General features: G+C 51.1%; 1 protein-coding gene across 7 annotated transcripts in view; it reads right to left on the bottom strand.

Moving 5' to 3' along the window:
- Positions 1 to 302: 302 nt before the first annotated feature.
- Positions 303 to 19151, bottom strand: part of PTK2B (protein tyrosine kinase 2 beta) — a 121202-nt gene continuing 102353 nt past the window's right edge. For 6 of the 7 annotated variants that reach the window (XM_032855653.1, XM_032855656.1, XM_032855658.1 and 3 more), the window contains 13 exons: positions 17756 to 17856; positions 17472 to 17561; positions 16443 to 16647; positions 13679 to 13787; positions 12350 to 12415; positions 10939 to 11064; positions 6130 to 6276; positions 5886 to 5921; positions 5492 to 5516; positions 4031 to 4077; positions 3181 to 3318; positions 2847 to 2927; positions 303 to 1312 (listed from right to left, as the gene is read on the bottom strand). In XM_032855653.1, the coding sequence (XP_032711544.1) occupies positions 1097 to 1312; positions 2847 to 2927; positions 3181 to 3318; positions 4031 to 4077; positions 5492 to 5516; positions 5886 to 5921; positions 6130 to 6276; positions 10939 to 11064; positions 12350 to 12415; positions 13679 to 13787; positions 16443 to 16647; positions 17472 to 17561; positions 17756 to 17856 (1387 nt within the window). In that variant the 3' untranslated portion in view covers positions 303 to 1096. The remainder of the gene's footprint in view (positions 1313 to 2846; positions 2928 to 3180; positions 3319 to 4030; positions 4078 to 5491; positions 5517 to 5885; positions 5922 to 6129; positions 6277 to 10938; positions 11065 to 12349; positions 12416 to 13678; positions 13788 to 16442; positions 16648 to 17471; positions 17562 to 17755; positions 17857 to 19151) is intronic. The other variant, XM_032855657.1, reaches the window with a different exon arrangement.

The following is a 19151-nucleotide window of genomic DNA, read 5'->3' as shown; positions in this document are numbered from 1 at the left end:
TTACCCCACTGCCCCCTGGTGTCACCACACACCCCTCCGTGCTTGAGCCTGGCGTCGGCTCTTGACCTGCGCCCAACAGAACACAATCAATTTCTTCCAGGGCAGTGGCCCAAGGTCAACGTCACCCTCCTTCCAAAGAGCAGGTCAAGCAAACAAAACAACCAAACCACAAAGCAAATGGTACAATTTTAATTCATCCACAAGTCAAATAGAAAGAAGGTAGAAGAGTGTTTTGCACAAACACAAGGGAGGGGTGGGGCCGACGGGAAAGTGGGGGGGCAGGGGATTGGGTGGGTGGGGGGGTTGGGGTGGGGGTGGGGGAGAGAAGGGGAAGTAAGGAAAGAGGGAGAGAAGGAAGGGGCCAAGTCAGGGAAGAGAGAAAGGGCACAGGGAAGAGAGCAGATTGTGGTCCGAGTCCTGTTTTGGCCTCGTCTCTCCCCTTCCCCCGCAATGCTTGGCATGTAGACCACACAGTGCCTTGTGCCCAGACTCCCAATAGCTTGTTCCTGGACTGGGTCCCAGGTCCCCCCTCGGAGGGGGCACATGGCTGTTAGTCCAGACCACACTCACATTAAATAAATTCCAATATACACTGTACAAGAAAGCCAGGCCCATCCCTCATCTCGCCAGCCGCCCAACCCCAAAGGAAAGCCCCTCCCCAGCCCCTCCGTCCATCCGAGGACCTCCGTGGGCCGAACAGGAAGGAATAGCTTGGCTCCAATAGACCTGCCATGTCCTTGCAGAAAGCCATTGTGACCACTAGGGGCACCAGTGTGACCACAGCGGAGCAGGTGGGTGTGAGGAGGGAGCGGCCAGCCGCAGCAGGGCTCCCTCTGAGCCCTCTTGGTCACACACCCCTGCCCCGCCCCTCAGGCATCTAGAGCCCTGAATCCCCTCTGTCCAGCTGCAGCCTGAGCAGCACAGTCTGGGGTTGGGTGGGGGGAGGGGGTCGTGCAAAGTGGCAAGGGGAGGCCTCCCCACAGCCTTCCCCCAGAAGACCCACATGACCAAAGGCAAGGCGGGGGCCAGGGGGAGGCAGGGGAGGGAACACTACAGGCAGGGGCAGAAGATGCAGGCAGGTGGCGCCCACCCTCCATCACTCTGCGGGTGGGTGGGCCAGATTGGCCAGAACTTTGGCCTGGTCTACTGCATCCAGCAGGTTCTTGGCATCCACAGCCAGAGTATGGGAGGCCGTGAGCATCTGCCTCTTGCACTCCTCACTCAGGGAGGTCACAGCGTTTTGCTGGGCCAGGCGCATCTTATTGATGAGCTCTGCTAGGTCCTTGTTGAGCAGTTTCTGGGTCCCCTCGATCTGTAAGAAAAGAATGCTTGAGAGGCTGGGAGCCTGAGCAGCGGTGACGTTTAAGCTTGGAGAATGGGGAAGCCATGCAAGTATCCTGTTTGGGCTTGGCCGAGGCAGTCACAAGCTTTCTGGGGGACAAGTTTGACAGACATTGCAGATGCCCCAGACCCTACATCCTAGCTCCACCTGACGCAGCCCCACAGACCGTTCCTTCACGGCTCTACCCCCTCCTGCTGACCCAAGAGTAGAGTGAACGTTGGGCGACAGGTGCCCTTATTCATTAGTTAGCTGTCTACCTTCAACTCAAGAGCCCGGGGACCGTGGCTTGAGCTGTAGGGTTTGGCTTACCATCACATCCCAGTGCCTAGCACACTGCTAAGAGCACAGATTCAGCACCCAAGATACTCCCCAGTGCAATGAACAATGGAGCCATCATGTGGAGGGTAAGGACCTCTAACAGGGAAGGGACAGCACCAGCTGGGGCTCCTCTATGGGCTGCTACTGTCACCCAGAGGAAGGCTGGGAAATGCCCAGGCCCTCCTGCATCCTGTCTCGGACAGTCACATGTTGTGGGGACAGTGATGTCATGCGGCCATCCCCTGAGCTGTGTTGCTGGGAGTTGGTGGCTCACACAGCCTGGCGGGAGGGCGTGGGTTCTGCTGAGCCCCATGACTGGTTTCCCAGGCAGACAACCAACCCATGTTCTGAGACGCTAGTGTTCAGCTTTTGACTATGTTCAGAGTCTCCTATGGCTGCGGTAACAGCCCATGACCAGTGGGGTGGCTCAAAACAACGCAAATTAGTCTCTTCTGCTCCTGAAGGTCAGAAGGCTGGAAATGGGTCCTATGGGGCTAAAGTCAAGGGGATGGCTGGGCCACGCTCCTCCTACACTCAAGGGGAGAATCTGTTCCCTGCCTTTTCCAGCTTCTAAAGGTTGCTGCCTTCCTTGGCTTGTGGATCCTTCCAGCAGTGATGTTATCCCAACCTCTGTTTCTGTCATTCCATCTCCTTCTCTGACTCTTAAAGGATGTCCGCTTCCGACACCCTCTTACAAGGACCCTTGGGCCTCATTGCCCCCACTTGGATAAGGCAGCATAGTCCGATTGCCCCATCTCAGGATCCTTAAGTTAATCACACCTGCAAAGTGCAGGACCCCAGTACTGTAGCACACTTAGCCTTAGTGTGGCAGGTGATTAGATAAAGGGTCATGGGAAGGGAAAAGGCAAAGGGAAGGTCTGTCCTCCCTTGCACACCCTCGTGCATTATGGAATCACCGCAACTGTCTAAGACTTAAAGGGGGAGACTCCCCCTAGGAGGCTGGCTGGGTTCCTGGGCACCGGCTCTGCACCCTCCCCCTTCCCTGGCCCTCCCCGTGGTCCCGCTCAGATTTGCTGTGCAGAGCCACGTGTGCGGAAGGTGGGGAGACAGATAGGAGGCCGCCCTGTGGTCCTCCTGAGTGTTCTGTGTGAAACGCAGCTGGCGCAGGTGAAGGCGAAGGGCAGAAGTGACCACCGACAACGCTGTCTGGGAGAAGTACACGCACCTCTGTCCGAGAGGACGACGGCAAGGAGGGCAGGAGATCATCCACACTCCCAATGAGCTTCCTCAGGGTCAGGCCCACGTTCTGTGGGAGAGAGGGGTGGGGGTACTATCACCTCTTGTTTTCGGAGAAAGCTGTGCTTCCCCAGGGAGGAGCCCTCCTAGGACGGCAGCTGCCCCCATCAACTCCCTGGCACTAAATTCCCACCAGCCACTTTGCATTAAAGGGAGACTTTCTGGGAAAGGCACCTGCTGGGCGGACAAGGGAGCCCAGTGCCACCCCCTCCCATTCAGGGCCAGAAGGGGCAGCCTCCACCCGCCCTCTCCATGGCTGTCACCTTCACCACCACCACATAGCCCTCAGGAGGCAGCTGACAGAGCTCGTTCTTGAGGTCCAGCACAGCCCGCACTAGCTCCATGACATTGAGGTACACCAGATCATCTGTCCGGTCCAGGTTGGCTGTGGGCTGGATGGACTAGGGGGAGGGGAAAGCAAGTGGCCAGAGGGGAGGGTCGTGAGTTTGGGGGACACTGAGATTCTTTCTTGGGCAGACACTACTGTTGCCAACACAGTCACCAGCCCAATCTGAAAAGACCCTTCTTTGAAATAATGATGCACTGTCCTGGGGGGTGCATCCCTCCCTTCTGCTTTCAGGGCAGTGGTTCTCAGACAAGTCAGTCAGGGAGCCTTGAAATGGTACTGGTGGCTGGTCTCATACCAGACCAATGAGACCATCACCTGGGTTCCTGAGTTCGGGGGCCGGGCGGTTTTCAAAGCTTCTTGGATGATTCTAATGGGAGCCCAGGCTCACAACCACTGTTCCAGAGTAAGAAAAGCCAGCACCTGGTCCCAGGCTACTGCAAGAACAGTGTGGGCGCAGGAAACCAAGGGGACAGCCTGAGACAGGAAGGGAGTCCACACTTCCTGCTCCTAGGGCTGGGTCAGTGAGGTTTCCTCCAGGTCAGGGAGGGGGCACAGGAGATGAGGAGACTGGGCTTCCCCTTGCTTTTTCATTAATTCACTATATGCCCTTAAACAAGGTATTTCTCTCTGGGCCTCAGCTATGTAATGTGGGTGCTGGACTGGATTATTTCTTAGGGCCTCTGAAATCTTCACAGCCCCTGGCCTTGTGTCTTGGGGAGCCCTGGTTCAAAGTCATTACCAGCTTCGGCCCTGCCAACACATACCTGCGCTCCCAGCCGTGGTGGCTTCTGTGGGGGGCCCGTGAACTCCGCTGCAAGGGGGAGGGAAAGTGAGTGTGGTGGGGAGGTCTGGGCACCCTGGCCCTTCCCTTCCTGCTGGCTGATAACCAAGCCAACCCCTTCTCCTAAGCTACTAGGAGACCCAGGGAAACTAAGATTGAAGGTGTTTCCAGAAAATAACCTCTGGGCTCCCTGCCACACCCCCACAGTTAAGCACTGCTGTCCATCTGATAGACAGAAAAAGCTACAGTTGCAGTGGAGATGGGATGATTACAGGAGGTGCTCCAGCTTCTGCAGGGTTCATAGTGGCCCCCAAGCACACACTCTGGCCTTGACACTGGTGAAGGAACTTCACCGGTGCCAGAGCAGCTAAGGGGGCTGATGGTCCACTTAGAGCATCTGGGGGTCCGGGAAGTGAAACAGCAGAGGAGCCACACTATTCACTCCACATTTTGAAAAGCAAAGGCACACGCAAGCTCTGTGGAGTTGCTGAAAGACTGAGCGGGAATGGAAGCCGGAATACTGGTTCTACTTTCTAACCTTCTGCCACCAGACAGCCGTGTGACCTGGGGCAGCTCACTTACACTCCCTGGCCCACCCTTTTCATCTGTTAAACAGCAGGGTTCACTCAGAAGGGACCCTAAAACCAGATGGCCTGGGCTCTAATCACAGCTCTGTTCTTTACTAGCTGTGCGACTTTGGATTAGTTACTTGACCTTTCTGTGCCTTAGTTTCATGTCCTTTGTAAAATGGACATGATTCATTGTATCTACCCGATCAAGTTGCCAGGAGGTTGGAGCTGACATTTACAAGCAACTTGGGCCCATGCTTGTCTAGTGTTCAGTTTCCTGTGACTGTTGTCACTGTCACTGGTTGCTGTTCTTGTCATCACTGTCATCATCCCCATCGCCAACACCATCAGTTGCACCCTCCCTACAGGGCGGGTGGTGAGCCTGGCTCACCACTGGCTTTTCCTGCTCCCCCTTTAGCAGCAGTTTCTGGAAAGGCCCTGTGGTCTCAGCTGCCCCTGCCTGCCCTTTCTCCCCCATCCCCGGGGCGGGCGTAGGGAAGACAGGCACCAGCTGGGAGAGGCAGGTGGAGCTACTGTCCCCCACAGACAGCCTTCGACAGAGGGAGGGAGGACAGGAAGGAAGAGCCACCAAGATCTCCAAAGGCAAGAGGAGATACACTGAGGCAAGGGCTGTGGACCCGGCAAGAGGGAGAGATGAGAGAGACAGGCGGAGGGAGGGAGAGGGCGGGGGTGGCAGACGGAGCAGAGGGTAGCTATCCTTTCCCAAAAGGGCCCTCCCTGCACCCTCTGAACTGGAATAGGCAGTTTCTGAAAACGGCTAACAGGAGCTGCAGCCTCTGCGGTGGGCAACAAGCGAGTTCCGCACAAGAGGTCAAGGGGAAGCTCCCACTAAAAGGGAGGGCCCAGACACTTACTGTAGCCAGTCTCCTTCTCTGGGGTCTGGAAGGCAGGAAAGAGAACTTGTCACCAGCCCGCCTCTGGAGGCATCCCGCTCCCCACCCTGACCTGTTCCCCACACCCTTCAGCTGCGCACTTGGAGGTCAGGGGGCCAGTGAGGCACCCCCGTCTCAGAGCCTGAAGGGCCCTGTGGCAGAGGGGGCATGCGCTATGGCTGGAGATCCAGCAGGAGCTCAGGAACCACGAGCGGAGCTTCTTGGAGCCAAAAGTAAAGGGAGAAGTCGAGCTCCCGGGGGAGAGGCAAAAAGGGAAGGAATGGGCAGGCAGGGCCCCCCCCGCGCTGGGGTCCCGCTGTCTCCAACGCCTTCTCAGGCCTTGACTTTAAGGCAGAGGTCTTTCCCGATGACTCACCAGTGGGGACTTGTCATTCATGTACACCATGGGGTCCTGAAGGGGAGGAAATTGAAGCAAATGACTTAGGATTTTAGAACTGAAAACCTTAAGGATGCACGGAGAGCATTCCCTCTCATCAGCTGGGGACACAAGAGGACACAGTGGTGTGGACATCTCTCCCATTCAAGCACTTTTACCACACAGTGCTGGGCAGTGCTGCAGAGTGGGGTCCCCTCGTACCCAACGGCTCAGGGCTGCTCACCAAGGATTTCTCCTCCTGCCTCAGCCACTGGTAATCTTCCACCATCTGCTTCTGCTGCTTGTCCAGGATCTGCCGCATCTTGAGCCTCTCAGCCTCCCACAGCTGCTGGGCCTCCTCTCGGCTGCTGGGTCGGATGAAGTCCTCCTCCTGAGAGGACCGTGGGGAGAGAGGAGAGGACACGATGAGTCCAGGGCCCAGACCCAGGTGGGCACTCCTCCAAAGAGGATGGGGAGCCATGGGCCTTGGCCTCCATGGGCCGCTTGGTTTCTCGTGAGGTTTGTTCCAAAATCTGCAGCCCTCTATGCAGATGGTTACGGGGTCTCCCAGCCCTGAGCACGTGGCCATACCGCAGTGTCGTGTCAAACCCAAGAGCACAGCATTGAACATGCATCGTATTTAAGCCATTCCAGGATCTGCTCCTACGATTTCATTTTCAAATTCCTGCCCTAACAGTATTTTCTCAGTTGGCACGTCATGGTTATGGTCACTTCATACATTTAAAAACCCAAAGCCAGCCCCCTGGAAAGCCTGGGGTGCTTATCGCCACCGGAACCCCGCGGTAGGGTGTCTAGGAGTGTTGAGGAGCGCGGTGCTCCCTCTAGCCTCCTGGTGTGCCATCCCGCAGAGCTGTCCACGGAGGGACAGGACGCAGGCTGAGGGAAGGGGCAACAGCACGCACCCATGTGATGGAGCCTTTTTATGAAAACGTACTCTTTATTAAGCTAGTAGGAACTTCCGTGATTGAACCAAAGGCTAAAAGAAATGCATAAGCTAAGAGCAGAGTGAAGAATGAAATTTAAAGCCATATGGATCTATAGATGTGCAGTATACACTCGCCTTCCCTAGCTTTATTTAACTTAACCCTCCTTTTAACTCATTTGAAGGGCTCTGGAGCTATAGTTTCCTCTGGGGGTTCTGAAACAGAAGGTGTTACATGTTTTCTTACTCCTCCTTTCCCTTCAGTCTTCCCCAGAGTTCATTTATATCAGTATCTGCTTGTCTCTTCAAACTCTGGCTTTTTTTTTTTCCTGCTGCACACGATTACCTTGGCCTCCTGGACTCAAGAGGGCTGTTGTCATTCTTTAGATGGCATAAAGCCCTGGGTGACCTTTGTCAGGGGCAGAACCCTTCTGTGACATCCAGACCAGCAGCCTCTTCAGATCCTTGCTTTTAAAATGGGCATTTTACATACAAGTCACTAGCACAGAATGCTAAAAATTATTCTCTCTCTACTTTAGCAAGCCATAATCTCTGCCAAGCCTCTAAAAAAGATTTTCCCCACCAAACCCTTTAAAACACACTTGACTATAACAACACTGTTCCAAATTAGTTATATTGGGTTGTTTTGCCTAGTGCTCACTGAGCTTCAATCACGGCTCTCGATTTCTAACAATACACCCCGCCCCCCCCACAAGTTAGATTTCTTGCTGAAATATTCTTTGTTACTCTGTTCAACACCTACTTCTTAGCAGCTACCATGTGGCAGGCATAGGGCTGGATGCTGGGAGGGCACTGATGACAAAATATGCAACGTCCCTGTTCTCATGGGGTGAAGAAAGCAACAGTTAGACCAGGTTTCTCAGCCTCAGCACCATGAACATGTGGGGCCCGATCATTCTGTATTGGGGGAGATTTCCTGTAAATTGTAGGATACTCAGCAGCAGGTCCACAAACAGAGGCTTTTAGTATCTCCCCAGTTGTAACAAAATGCCTCCAGACTTCAGCAAATGTCCTTTCGGAGGCAAGATCCTCTCAGCTGAAGGCTACTGAGTTAGATCTTATTTAAAAAAAAAAAAAAAAGTTGCAGGACATAAGAGTCTTTTACAACCATAGAATTTATAGAACAAGATATATTTCCCAGAGGCTGATGCTCCCAAATGAGAGCATTTGAGGGTTAGAAATATCTGCTGCTGAATGTCGACAACCTCCAGACACAACGGTACGGCTACCCCGGGCTACTGACAAATGGTGACACACGAGAACTAAGGGTCAAATATTCTGAATACCGAGCTAGGAATCTCCCGGTGAGACTAGACTGGACTGAGAAGATTAAACACTGGTAGAAGAAGTTATTAGACTAAAGAACACACTGATATGGGGCACCTGGGTGGCTCAGTCATTAAGCATCTGCCTTCGGCTCAGGTCCTGGCCCCAGGGTCCTGGGATCAAGCCCCGAATTGGGCTCTTTGCTCGACAGGAAGCCTGCTTCTCTCTCTCCCACTCCCTCCTGCTTGTGTTCCCTCTCTCACTCTCTCTCTCTCTCTCTCTGTGTCAAATAAATAAATAAATAAATAAAATCTTTAAAAAAGAAAAGAAAAGAAAACACTGTATTGTTTTGTAAGTGTTAAAGGAAAATTCCCGCTATTCAACTGTCTAGGATGCCCCAGGCCCGATCACCATCTCACCAAATATTTTAACATGTATTGGGTGGGGAATGTTTTCCTATGTCTTACAATTTCATATTAAAACTCAAGGAGAAAGTAAGACTTTAAAAAATTGATCACTTTAGGGCTTACTTGTCTACAAGTTACCTCAGATATTCTTTTTTTTTTTTTAAGATTTTATTTTATTTATTGGACAGACAGAGATCACAAGTAGGCAAAGAGGCTACCTCAGATATTCTTATTGGGCAATGGATACTTAGATTGTCGGTCACTTTAAAAAGGAATCGACTTTCTGTGGTGTCTTAAAATGACTCTCACAAGCTGTGACTCCTTCCGTAATTTGAGTATCCCGCTCCCATCTTGCCAGCTCTATTTCCACCTCCAAATGCATCCTGCTAGCCAAACAGCTCCTACACTTGCCCTGTGCTTTCCTGTCACTCAGTCTTGGCTCCTACTAATGCCTCTGCCTCTTTTATCCTCTATACCCCAGTTTCTTCCTGTCCAAATCTTCCCCATCCTTTGAGGCCCTGCTGAAAAAACAGAAGCTAGAAAGAGCTATTCTTCTCTCTGAACTCCCATCGCACCTTCGCATTACCTCTGTGTGCCACTCACAGCTCTACGGCTTGCACTACAGGTGAGTGTGAACCCGCCCTTTTCCTTCTAGCTGCCTGAAGCTCTCTGAAAGCAGAACCTCATTGTTCTCTCTTCAGCACCTAGGACAGTGCCCGGGAAAAGCATTCCTGCACAAAGTCTTTCACTAAATTTTATTATTATTTTAAACCTCAGTTGTGAGGTCTTCAAGAGGGAGATTGCTGCCATCCTGACTCTTGTGTGGAATGCCAGATTCCCAGATGAGTCAGGCAAGAGAGTCAGTCAGCAGAAAAATTGTTTTTGTGGGGAAACCATTTCTGATTTTTGTTAAATGCTTTCAGATAACTTGTAGGAAGCTTATTATACCTTTCCTCAGCATTTTACCTGAAAGAGGTTTTCTCAGTCTTTCTGATGTATATCATAAAATGGATTTTATATTTTTTACCTTTTTTTTTGTTTACTTAAAGAAACATTCATTATATTCTTTTAGGCAGACCTTCCTTACGACAAGTACTTCTAAATCCCTGACACAAAAGATCCTTTTTCCCTGCTGCACAGTATGTCTTTATGGAACTGAACAAAGTCTTATGGTGAAGCAGGGGTTAGACAAAGGCAGTGCCACCCTGGAAATGTGAAAAATTGCTTTTTTCTAAAAGTACACATTTTAAAGCAAAACTCACTAAAACTCAATTATGAACAGAGTCAAGGACAGGAAGGTGGAGGAAGTGCATGTTGCCTAAATTATAGTGCGTACTTTAAAATGCAGTTTTATTATTGTTAAGTATATGTTAAGATATAAATTGGTTAAATTAATTTGAAAGAGGAAAACGAGCTAGGTAAGGGGAAATTTTAGCCCACAATAGATCTCACTGTCTAGAATTCTAAGTTACCTTACGCATTTCAAAATTTTACTAAATTAAAAATAATGGTACAGAATATATCAACACAACTTTCCCATATTTTTCAAATCTTTTATAATAAACATGGAGTTTTTTCCAAAAGCTTTTAGAGCCTGTATACTGAGCCTGAAATATCATGCATATATACTAGAGTTAGTATATTAGAGTTATATATATTTATATATATAAATATATATTATATATTTAGAGTTAGAACTAAAATAATGCCTTTGGTTTGTTTTGGTGCATATCAAGACTCAGTTTAGTAAAGTATATCAGATATTCATGCCAGATGACTACTGCTCCATTGAAAGAGAAGATGGGTGCTGAGAAGCAACAAGTAGGTATCTCTTTTACAAGAAAAGCTGCCTTCCTCCCCCCCCCAAAAAAAACTTGACAATGAGAAGCTAGTCCATGAAGTACTCAGGGCCTCACTGGCAGTTACACAAAGACATGACTGGGAAGAGTGGCTTAGCTCCACACTAGCCCCAAAACTCCTTCCCACACAACATCAGCTTTTACAATAGCAGCAGGAGTCCAGTCACAAGGAAACCTTTCCTTTGACTGTGGAGACATTTAGCAACCGAAACAATGAGGCAGGAAGGGCAGAACTGCGCAGAGCCTCCAGGATCTTTTATTCTCTGGCACCATCAAGCTTGGTTGCCCTCTGCCCACAAGCTGCCACACTACCCCCCCCAGGGCTCAGGAAACATAGCACCAAAGTATGGACAGGGAAGGTCCAGGTCCAACCAGTGTCCTTGGGAGCACAGCCTGATGTGGCCCCCAACTTCCAATGCGTTTGCAAAGGAGAGGAAGTTACAGAGCCTCCTGGTGGGCTGCTGAGCTGGAGGATGTGGGGTTCCTGGTGTCCCAGACACCTCCCTCTAGCAGCCTCCTGAGTTCGGGCTAGGACCCAGCATGCAGAGCCCTCTTACCCGCATGCTGTGGCGCTTGAAGACATTGTGCCGGTGGAGAGGTGGGGTGTGCAGCGAGTTTACGGGAGATGGATACTCCATAGGGCTGGTGAGCGTAGGTGAGCTGGCACACAGACCCTCAGGGACCTATTCAGGAGAAGCGAAGAAGCACCAGCACAGGGACAAGACAAGAAGGTAGACAATTAGCTGCCACAAACATGAGCACAGAGAAAAAATAATGGGCACCAATGGAGACATAGCACTTGCTTTTCAGGAGCTCACAAAGAATGTGATGTGGGTGTTTCATTGGTCTCGTTTGGGAGACACGGTAGAGCAACACACATGACTCTTGGCTGGGAGTCAGCGCAGCCCCTGCGGGGGCCTGTGGGTCCTGTGGCCTCTCATTCATCTAAAAGCCAGTCAAATGAAGCTCTGCATACAATGGGGTCCACATATGTTACTGACCCACTGAGTCCATGTCTCCTCCATCAGGACTCTTCAGAAAGGAGTTCCATTTCATAAGCATGTTGCAAACTGACAGATATGATTAGCCCACAGAAATGTGTGTGTGTTTGTATTTAATCACTGTTTTAAACATCACAGAAAGGTATGATTCTTCTTAGGAATATTGCTTCTATCTTCTGCATCAAGGTTTTCTTCTTCATACACACAAGGATTTAGCTCTTAGTTCTTGGTTAGCCTTATTTTGGTACTGGAGCATTTCCTTGAGAAATATATGACCATGGGACACCACCTTTCCATAAGGAGTACCAGATGAACAGACATTGTGTCTGTTGGTTGAGATGCTCCACTGTTGAACACTGACTCTGAACTGAGGGTTGTAAGGGAAAAGAGATGGGCCTTGGCTCCCTATGACTGAGATGCAGGACAGAGACACAAGACAGAGACGTTCTCAGATAGGGACCAACATCTTGGGAAGATCCCATGGTTGGTAATGATGGAGGCACAAGGAAAGCTCTGATGGAAACCTGTTTTCAGCTTCTGGCCATCTGGGTCCTGCCTAAAGTCTCCATGGGGAGCAGCTCTATTCTCTGGAGAACATCAACTGTCCCCAGCTGCCTGAAATTCCTTCTCAGAAAGCTCTGCTCTGGGTAGGGGGCCAGGAAAGCCTTTGGCATAGAGAAGTAGCTATAGGCAGGCACACGGAGCAACAAACACTATGGACAGATGGACTGAGCTTAAGGTGAGTCTTAGCTGAGGACAGCCTGGTAGAATTACATTTTGATTCTTTTGCTCTCTGGGCACTCTGAGTTCAAATTCTCTTGTAGGTACCAAGAAAGAGTCAATGCAGGCCATCTCCATAACCCAAGCAGGTCATTGCTAGTCCTCAAAGGCACAAGAATGGAAATTCAGGAAGGTCTGAGATGAGGAATGGCCCCAAACTTTCCCAGCCCTCTGGTCATATGTTTACCTGGAACTGCAGCTTGGGAGCCAGAAGGTTGGTCTGTGGAGGGGGTCTGTACTTGGGCCGGCTGGGCTGGAGAGAAAACACAGAGATGAGTCAGGCCATGCCTCTCTCCTTGAGTGAGCATAGCTCACCCAGGGGAATCCTGGGTTGGACACAGGTCAGGCTTATTCAGAATGAAGGAGAGATGAAGGGCAAAGTGATCATTGAAATCATTTGCATTCACTTACTGAGCACCCATTATATGCTGAGTGATGAGAAGGTACAAGAAGCCAGTCTCTCTGGCTTCCTGGGGGACATCACCAATGGAGGGGTTTACTGATCTTTGGTGTGTAACCTCCTTAGATATGGGAACACCTGTCAAATCAGCTCTCAAGAGCCACATACTTCCAGAGGTAACAAGTCACCGAGGGCTCAGGCACGTGTAGAGGCTTCGTGGAGGAGGTGAAAACTGAGGTGGGCCCGGACTGAGGGAAGGATCAGGGCATGCCAAGCAAGGAGGGACAGTGAGAAAAGGCCTCGGAGCAGATAGGAATTTGTTATGGACTGTCTGGGTACCCCCGCCTCCCAGATTTGTATGTTGAAGCCCTAACCCTTAGTGTGATGGCATATGGAGGTAAGACCTTTGTCAGATAATTAGGGTTAGATGAGGTCATGGGGCTGGAGCCCTCATGATGGGATCAGTCCTTATACAAAGAGACACCAGAGCTCTTGATCTCTCTGCTGTGCTAAGACACAGTTGGAAGGTGGCCATCTGCAAGCCAAGAAGATAGTCCTCCCAGACAATGAATCTGCCAGTGCCTTGATCTTGGACTTCTCAGCCTCCACACTCAGTCTATGGGATTTTGTTATGGCAGTCTGAGCTCCCTAATATGGATATGGTCCTAGCCACCTAATGGCATGGTAGCAGGGCACTGGATTCTGAGTCCAGAGATGCCAGGGAGGGTGTGGACATAGAGGCTGGACATAAGGGATTGTGGGACACTCCCCATTCATGTGCCCTCAGGGACATCTAATTTGTTCGTGAAAAACACCAGAAAGAATAGTGTTCCAGATCCTCAAGGGAAGAGTTTTCAGGGTGACTCCCTGCCCTAGCTGCCCTCTGAGGGGTCTGCTCTCTTGGGAGCTCAGATCACACCTGCCAGGGCACCCAGGTGAAGGGGTCTGAATTTAATGCTGAAGGACAGTTGGGTTGAGGGCCAAGAGGACCACAGGAACACATCCTGCCTTTGCTGGAGGAAGAGGGAGGAGTTCCATAGTCAGGATGGGAGGGGGCCACATGGAGGCCCAGCTCTGCTTAATTCATAGGATCCTTGAGACCAGGGGTTGGCTTACCTTGGGTGGGGGTTCCTGGTAGGCTGTGGGCTCCAAGATTTTGGGAGGTCGGTAGCGAGCATTCCTCTCCTGCTCTATGGCGATGTCCTTCTCCATCTGATAAATGTCACTGCCAAGGAGTCAGGTCAGGAACAAAGTTAAAGATGCTCCTGGAGCCTCTTTTCTGTACTCCTTCCTCTGAAGCCTGGAGAGGCCCAAAGAAGGACCGCTGGGTCCCATTTCTGTCTCCTTGGAAGAGTGGCTGGGGAGACCCCCCCTGAGAAGGCTAAAAGATGGACCCTGAGGCTGCTTCCCCGACAGTGAAGTTGGGAGACTCACAGGAATGGATCTATGGTGGGGAAAAAGTCCTTGGAGAGTTAGTCCTACAGGGTAGTGTAATTGTGTCCCCCACCACCTCCCCATGCATCTTGCCTTCCTGTGCCTGCTATCGGCACCATCCCCCTATGGAGATAACTGAAATCCCAGCCAACTTGATGACCAAGGCCCGTGTTCTGCATCTCCTATTTTTCATTAAACCACCCACCAACACATTCCTCATGTGTACTAATGAATAATGGTTGTGGATTCAACTCCCGGGTTAGCTATGTCTGTGCTTCTTGCCTTTCTTATTCAATCCAATGTTTCCCACCTTGGGAATCACAGACCCTAGAGGACTTTGGAATGATCACAGGGGGTCCCTGAATTCACTTGTTCATAGTCTATCTTTATTGTATTCACATGTATGCATTGTCTGTGGACCAAGTATTTTATGCTACTGAACATACGATATTTGTGTCAGATTTATTTTCAAGTGTACATGAATTACACTGTACATCATATAAAAAAGTCACTATATAGCTTAATACATTTTGCCAGTCAAAAAATTCTGAAAAGGTAACTATTGTCACAGGGAGGAATTTTCAAAGTTTGATATTAAAAGGGCCCTTCTTATGCCTACATGATTAGGAAATACTCATCAAATCCTGTCTTAGCTCTAATGGAGGACTGCCAGGCTGTAGCTTGAGGGGGATATCCTGGGCTCCTTGGGGGTCTTTGGATATCTTTACAATTACACAGAAAGCCTGCTCCTAACTCCATCCATGGTGGGGGCTGGTCTGGTCCCTCTAAAGGGGCATCCTTCTCAGCCCACAGACAAGCACCTGTCACAACTCCCCATGTTTCTTAAACCCCTCGAATGAATTAAGGCCCCCCTCTTCCCCTTAGCACCCCAGAGCTTTGGTCCTTTCAAATTACATCTTTCAAACACTTTTCCTGGAACCCTTTGGCTTCTCAAATTTCCCATACGAAGGACCAAGGTTGAGACTAGAGTTAATCGGGGGCCAATAAATGGATAGACAGGAACAGAGAGGTCTTCTAAGCTGGAAGCCTTGCAGACTGTGTTGGAACCCTGGCTCCACAAGCACATTCAGTATCATTCTCACTGCCCCAGTGTGGCCAGTTCCAGCTTGCCCCTTGGGGTACCTCCCCGCAAAGCAGTTGCCAGGGACTCTTTTCTTTCTCTAAAAAAATGCCAACACATTGACTGCAATGTTTAAAGTCAGTGTTTTTAACATTGAATAAGCACTCGATTCCCTAATGCAGGGGTCAGCAAACTATTGCCCACAGGCCAAATCCAGCCCCCTGCCTATTTTTATGTGGCTCCAAACTAAGAGTATTTTTTTACATTTTCTTAACGATTGAAGAAAATGAAAAGATGAAATTTCATGACATGCGAACATTATATAAAATTCAAATTCTGTTGCCCCAAATAGTCCTAAATAGTCCTACTGAAACCCAGCAACACATACATTGGTTGACGCATTGTCTATGGATGTTTCTTAACTTATAACAGCAGAGTTGAGTCGTTTTAACAAGAAGACCACATATGGCTTGCAAAACCCCAAATATTTACTAGCGGCCCTTTACAGAAAAAGTTTGTTGATTCCTGCCCTAAAGGAGGCCAAAAGAAAGACCACCTGAGGAGGAGCTGTTGGCACGCAAGCCACCAAGGAAATAGGGGGACTGTCTAAAATGTGATCTGACAGCACCCAGGAGAGAACAATGGCTCTTGGATGAAACATTAGAACTTCAGGCTGCCAATGTTTCATTCAGAAGGGAGAGGTGACCCATGGGTCGCTGTCTTAATGGTCAAACATCAACCACCCCTTCCCTGCTATCTGGGAGGAAGGATCAAAGAAAGGCACAGAGGCTCAAGGGTCCTGCTGGGAATTCGGGTCCCATGCCCGAGCTGGGCCTCCTGTAAGGCACACCCCCAATCTCTGTGGAAAGAGCACAGGCACATCGGTGAAAGTCTGCTTTAGACTTTGGGCTCTAACCTGAAAAATATTTCTGGAGTGCATACTAGGAGCAACACCTCGAGCTCCGGGTTGACAGATACCAAGATGGTGAGGCTTACACAGGCTCACTGTCTGTATGTTCTTATGTGACCGTGAGCTCGGTTTCAATCCCCTGTCCTCTGACTGAGCTGCTGAGCCTCTGTTACATGCAGGGTACCGTGCTTCTGCTGGGAGGACCAGCCAGTTCCACTGGGACACATGGCTTTGTGTTGGTCAGAGGGGAGGTCCCGGTGCAAGGCCCATACCCCCACCCTGTCACAGCCACAGCTCTGAGCCTGAATTCTCCCGTCGTTATGGAGCCACAAGGACACCAACTGCCTCCCTTTCAGGGACGTACGCTTGTTGTAAGCCCCTAAAAGCAGTGGGAGAGGAGACTTGCTGCCTGGGGTCCTAGTGCTGGCAGCCCCCCACCCCTGCTCCATGGTCACCTGAGGTTGCACACGAGTTCAGTGAAGCGGGGCCGCTCACTGGGGTCGTAGTCCCAACAGCGAGTCATGAGGGTGTAGAGTATAGGTGGGCAGAGGTCGGGCTTGGGCAGCCGGTCCCCCTTCTCAAGCACCCCGATGACGTCCTTGTTCTCCAGCCAGAAGAAGGGCTGCTTGCCAAAGCTCAGGATCTCCCACATGCAGACAGCTGAGGGCAGGAAGAGAGGGCTCAGGACCCGCCCTGGGGAGGACACCTGCCTGGAGATGCCAGCCCACCCTCCCCGGTGAAAACCCTGCCAGGGACCTCTCGAGTTCTCCAGCCTTCACCCCTACCATCCCTGGGGACTTGCCCACTTGGGGGGGGGGGAGGGGTCCACTGAGGGACCCATCACCTGCATCTGCAAGTGAATAGAGGTTCCCCTCCCTAGACCCCTTCCACATGGAGCTGTTAGGTTTTGTGCGATGAGGAGGAGGGGGCTGTCAAAGGCACGTTGTTGGGACCACCAGTGCCTTCCCTCAAGGGGGAGTGAAGACCATGGGAAAGCTGGGGTTTGAAGCCTAGCACCAATAACTTGCTGCCTACACAAGCCCCTGGCTTGCCTGAGCCTCAGTGTCCTTATCTGGAAAATGGGCATAATAATAATGAGTTTTTATTGGGCTGGCTGTGGAGAACTGAGGGGTGTAATCTACATGGCTGTGTGCTCTATAAGGGGCTGTCCATCTAGCACCTGTCATCTATTCCTATGCCTTCTTCTCAGAACCAACCTCAGAGTTTGATCCTCTCTAGGCGGGGGACCCCACGTCAGTCCCTGGGACTGGTTGCTGGAATGCATGCCCCCCTCAGGAGCCTTTGCCAGGAAGATTAACCAATACTGCTCAGGCAGGCCCTTAGCCCATGTTGTCCCCAACCCACCACCAGCCCCCCCTACTTCCGGGACTGCTCAGTGGCTAGAGCAAAACAGAACCCTTGCCACCAAGGGGTGGGTTCCAGAATCAGAACTCTTTCCAATGCTCTTGGGAAACTCCACTCACCAAACATCCAGACGTCACTGGCTGTCGTAAAGCGGCGGAAGTTGATGGACTCAGGGGACATCCACTTGATGGGGAGACGGGTCACAGAGGCTTTGGGTGGGCAAAGAGATTCACAGGGGTTATTTAACGAAGAAAGTTCCAGAATTATCCAGAATTACAGCCTATTCTCCAGAGACTCTTGGCCTGGGCTTGACCAACTGTAGTGTTTTCTTCTTTCTTTGTGGGGGTGGGGAGAGGCTGCAGCAACCCCTCCAGGGACAGGTCCTCGGCTGAACATCCCTCACCTTTGTAATACTCCTCATCCTCAATGTACCGGGAAAGGCCAAAGTCCCCCAGCTTCACACACTCAGCGGAGGCCACCAGGATGTTTCGGACGGCGATGTCCCTGGGAGAGAGATGTGAAGGCTCAGAATGTTTTGTTCTGACAGACAAATGGACAGAGAAATAAAGGAGAAGAGTGCTGGCCAGGGCCCCAGGAGGCTGGGCTGGCCGTCCAGGTCCCCCTGCCCCAGGCCCTCAGCCACCTCCTCGTACCTCCCTGGGGAGCTCTATCTCCCATCACCCCTTCTCCAATGTGAAGCCAACTCCAGGTTCCCAGGGCTCGCTCCACATGCTTGCCCTGTGGGCTGTATCCTCCCCTCTGCCAGGCATGCTGTCACCCTGCTGATTCTTCAAGGGACAGCCCCAACAACTTTCCCAGTCACTATTCTCGCCTGCTTCTGCGACTCCACTGGACTGTAGGCTTCTGTCATGGCCAAGAGCAACAGCTCCCAGAAACCCTCCAGGGGGCACTAGGATGGTCAGGATCACCCAAATACTTTACAAACTCTGCCTTGTGACATGAGAGACCCTCAGACTCCCACAGAAGAGGAGACGGGAGCACAGAGAGCTGAAGGAGATTGTCCAGTAGCTTCCCCAGGGGTGGGGGCAGGGGTTGGGGTTAACCCAGGCAGCCTAAATCCAGAGCTGAGCTCTCACCCCTCTCTGGGGAAGTGCTCACTGACTCAGTTTACCTCAGGTTCCTGGCATCATTTCTAACCCCAGGTTCGTCAGCTCGCTTCTCACAGGCAGGTTCCATTCCCTATCATTTGTCTTTGTTACTGAAAAAGCTGACTTCAGAGCAAGGCAACTTTACCCAAACAAACAAGGGAAACAGGTTATCCAACCACCTTCCCCTCATGACTGTTTATATCTCGAATTTTACCCCGATGCTAGAAGTAAGCTCCGTAAGGAAAGGGAGTTTGGGTCTGTTTTGACTACGACTTGATCCCAGAGCTGAAGACAGACTTGGAAACACAGGACAGAAGTTCCAGATGTGCTGAATGAGTGACTGGAATGAATGAATGGACATTTATATCCCCACCCACGGCTTTGCTAGCATCGCCCACAAGGCCACATATCCCACGTCCCTGGTGCTGGATGGAAGCATTCACCTGTCACCCCGATATTCTGGGAGCACCCCTTTGTCTCCTCCAGGGGATCCCATCCCTTGTGTCTGGAACCTTCTTTCAGGGAATGGGAACAAAGCCAGGTGAAGAAGGGGCCCACTCCACAGCCAGGGGGAAGAGAGGACTTGAGAGTTCAGGGGTGCTTGGGACCAGTGAGGGGCCAGCTGCTCAGGCTGGGGAAGGTCCCAGCCCCCAGGATGTTTCCGGTGCACCCCAGTCCAGTCCCCCTGCC

This window comes from Lontra canadensis, unplaced genomic scaffold (assembly GCF_010015895.1).
Source record: "Lontra canadensis isolate GAN:19392208 unplaced genomic scaffold, GSC_riverotter_1.0 scaffold10, whole genome shotgun sequence".
NCBI classification, from domain to species: domain Eukaryota; kingdom Metazoa; phylum Chordata; class Mammalia; order Carnivora; family Mustelidae; genus Lontra; species Lontra canadensis.
The sequence above is the reverse complement of the archived record's forward strand: the minus strand, read 5'-3'. Positions and strand labels throughout refer to the sequence as shown.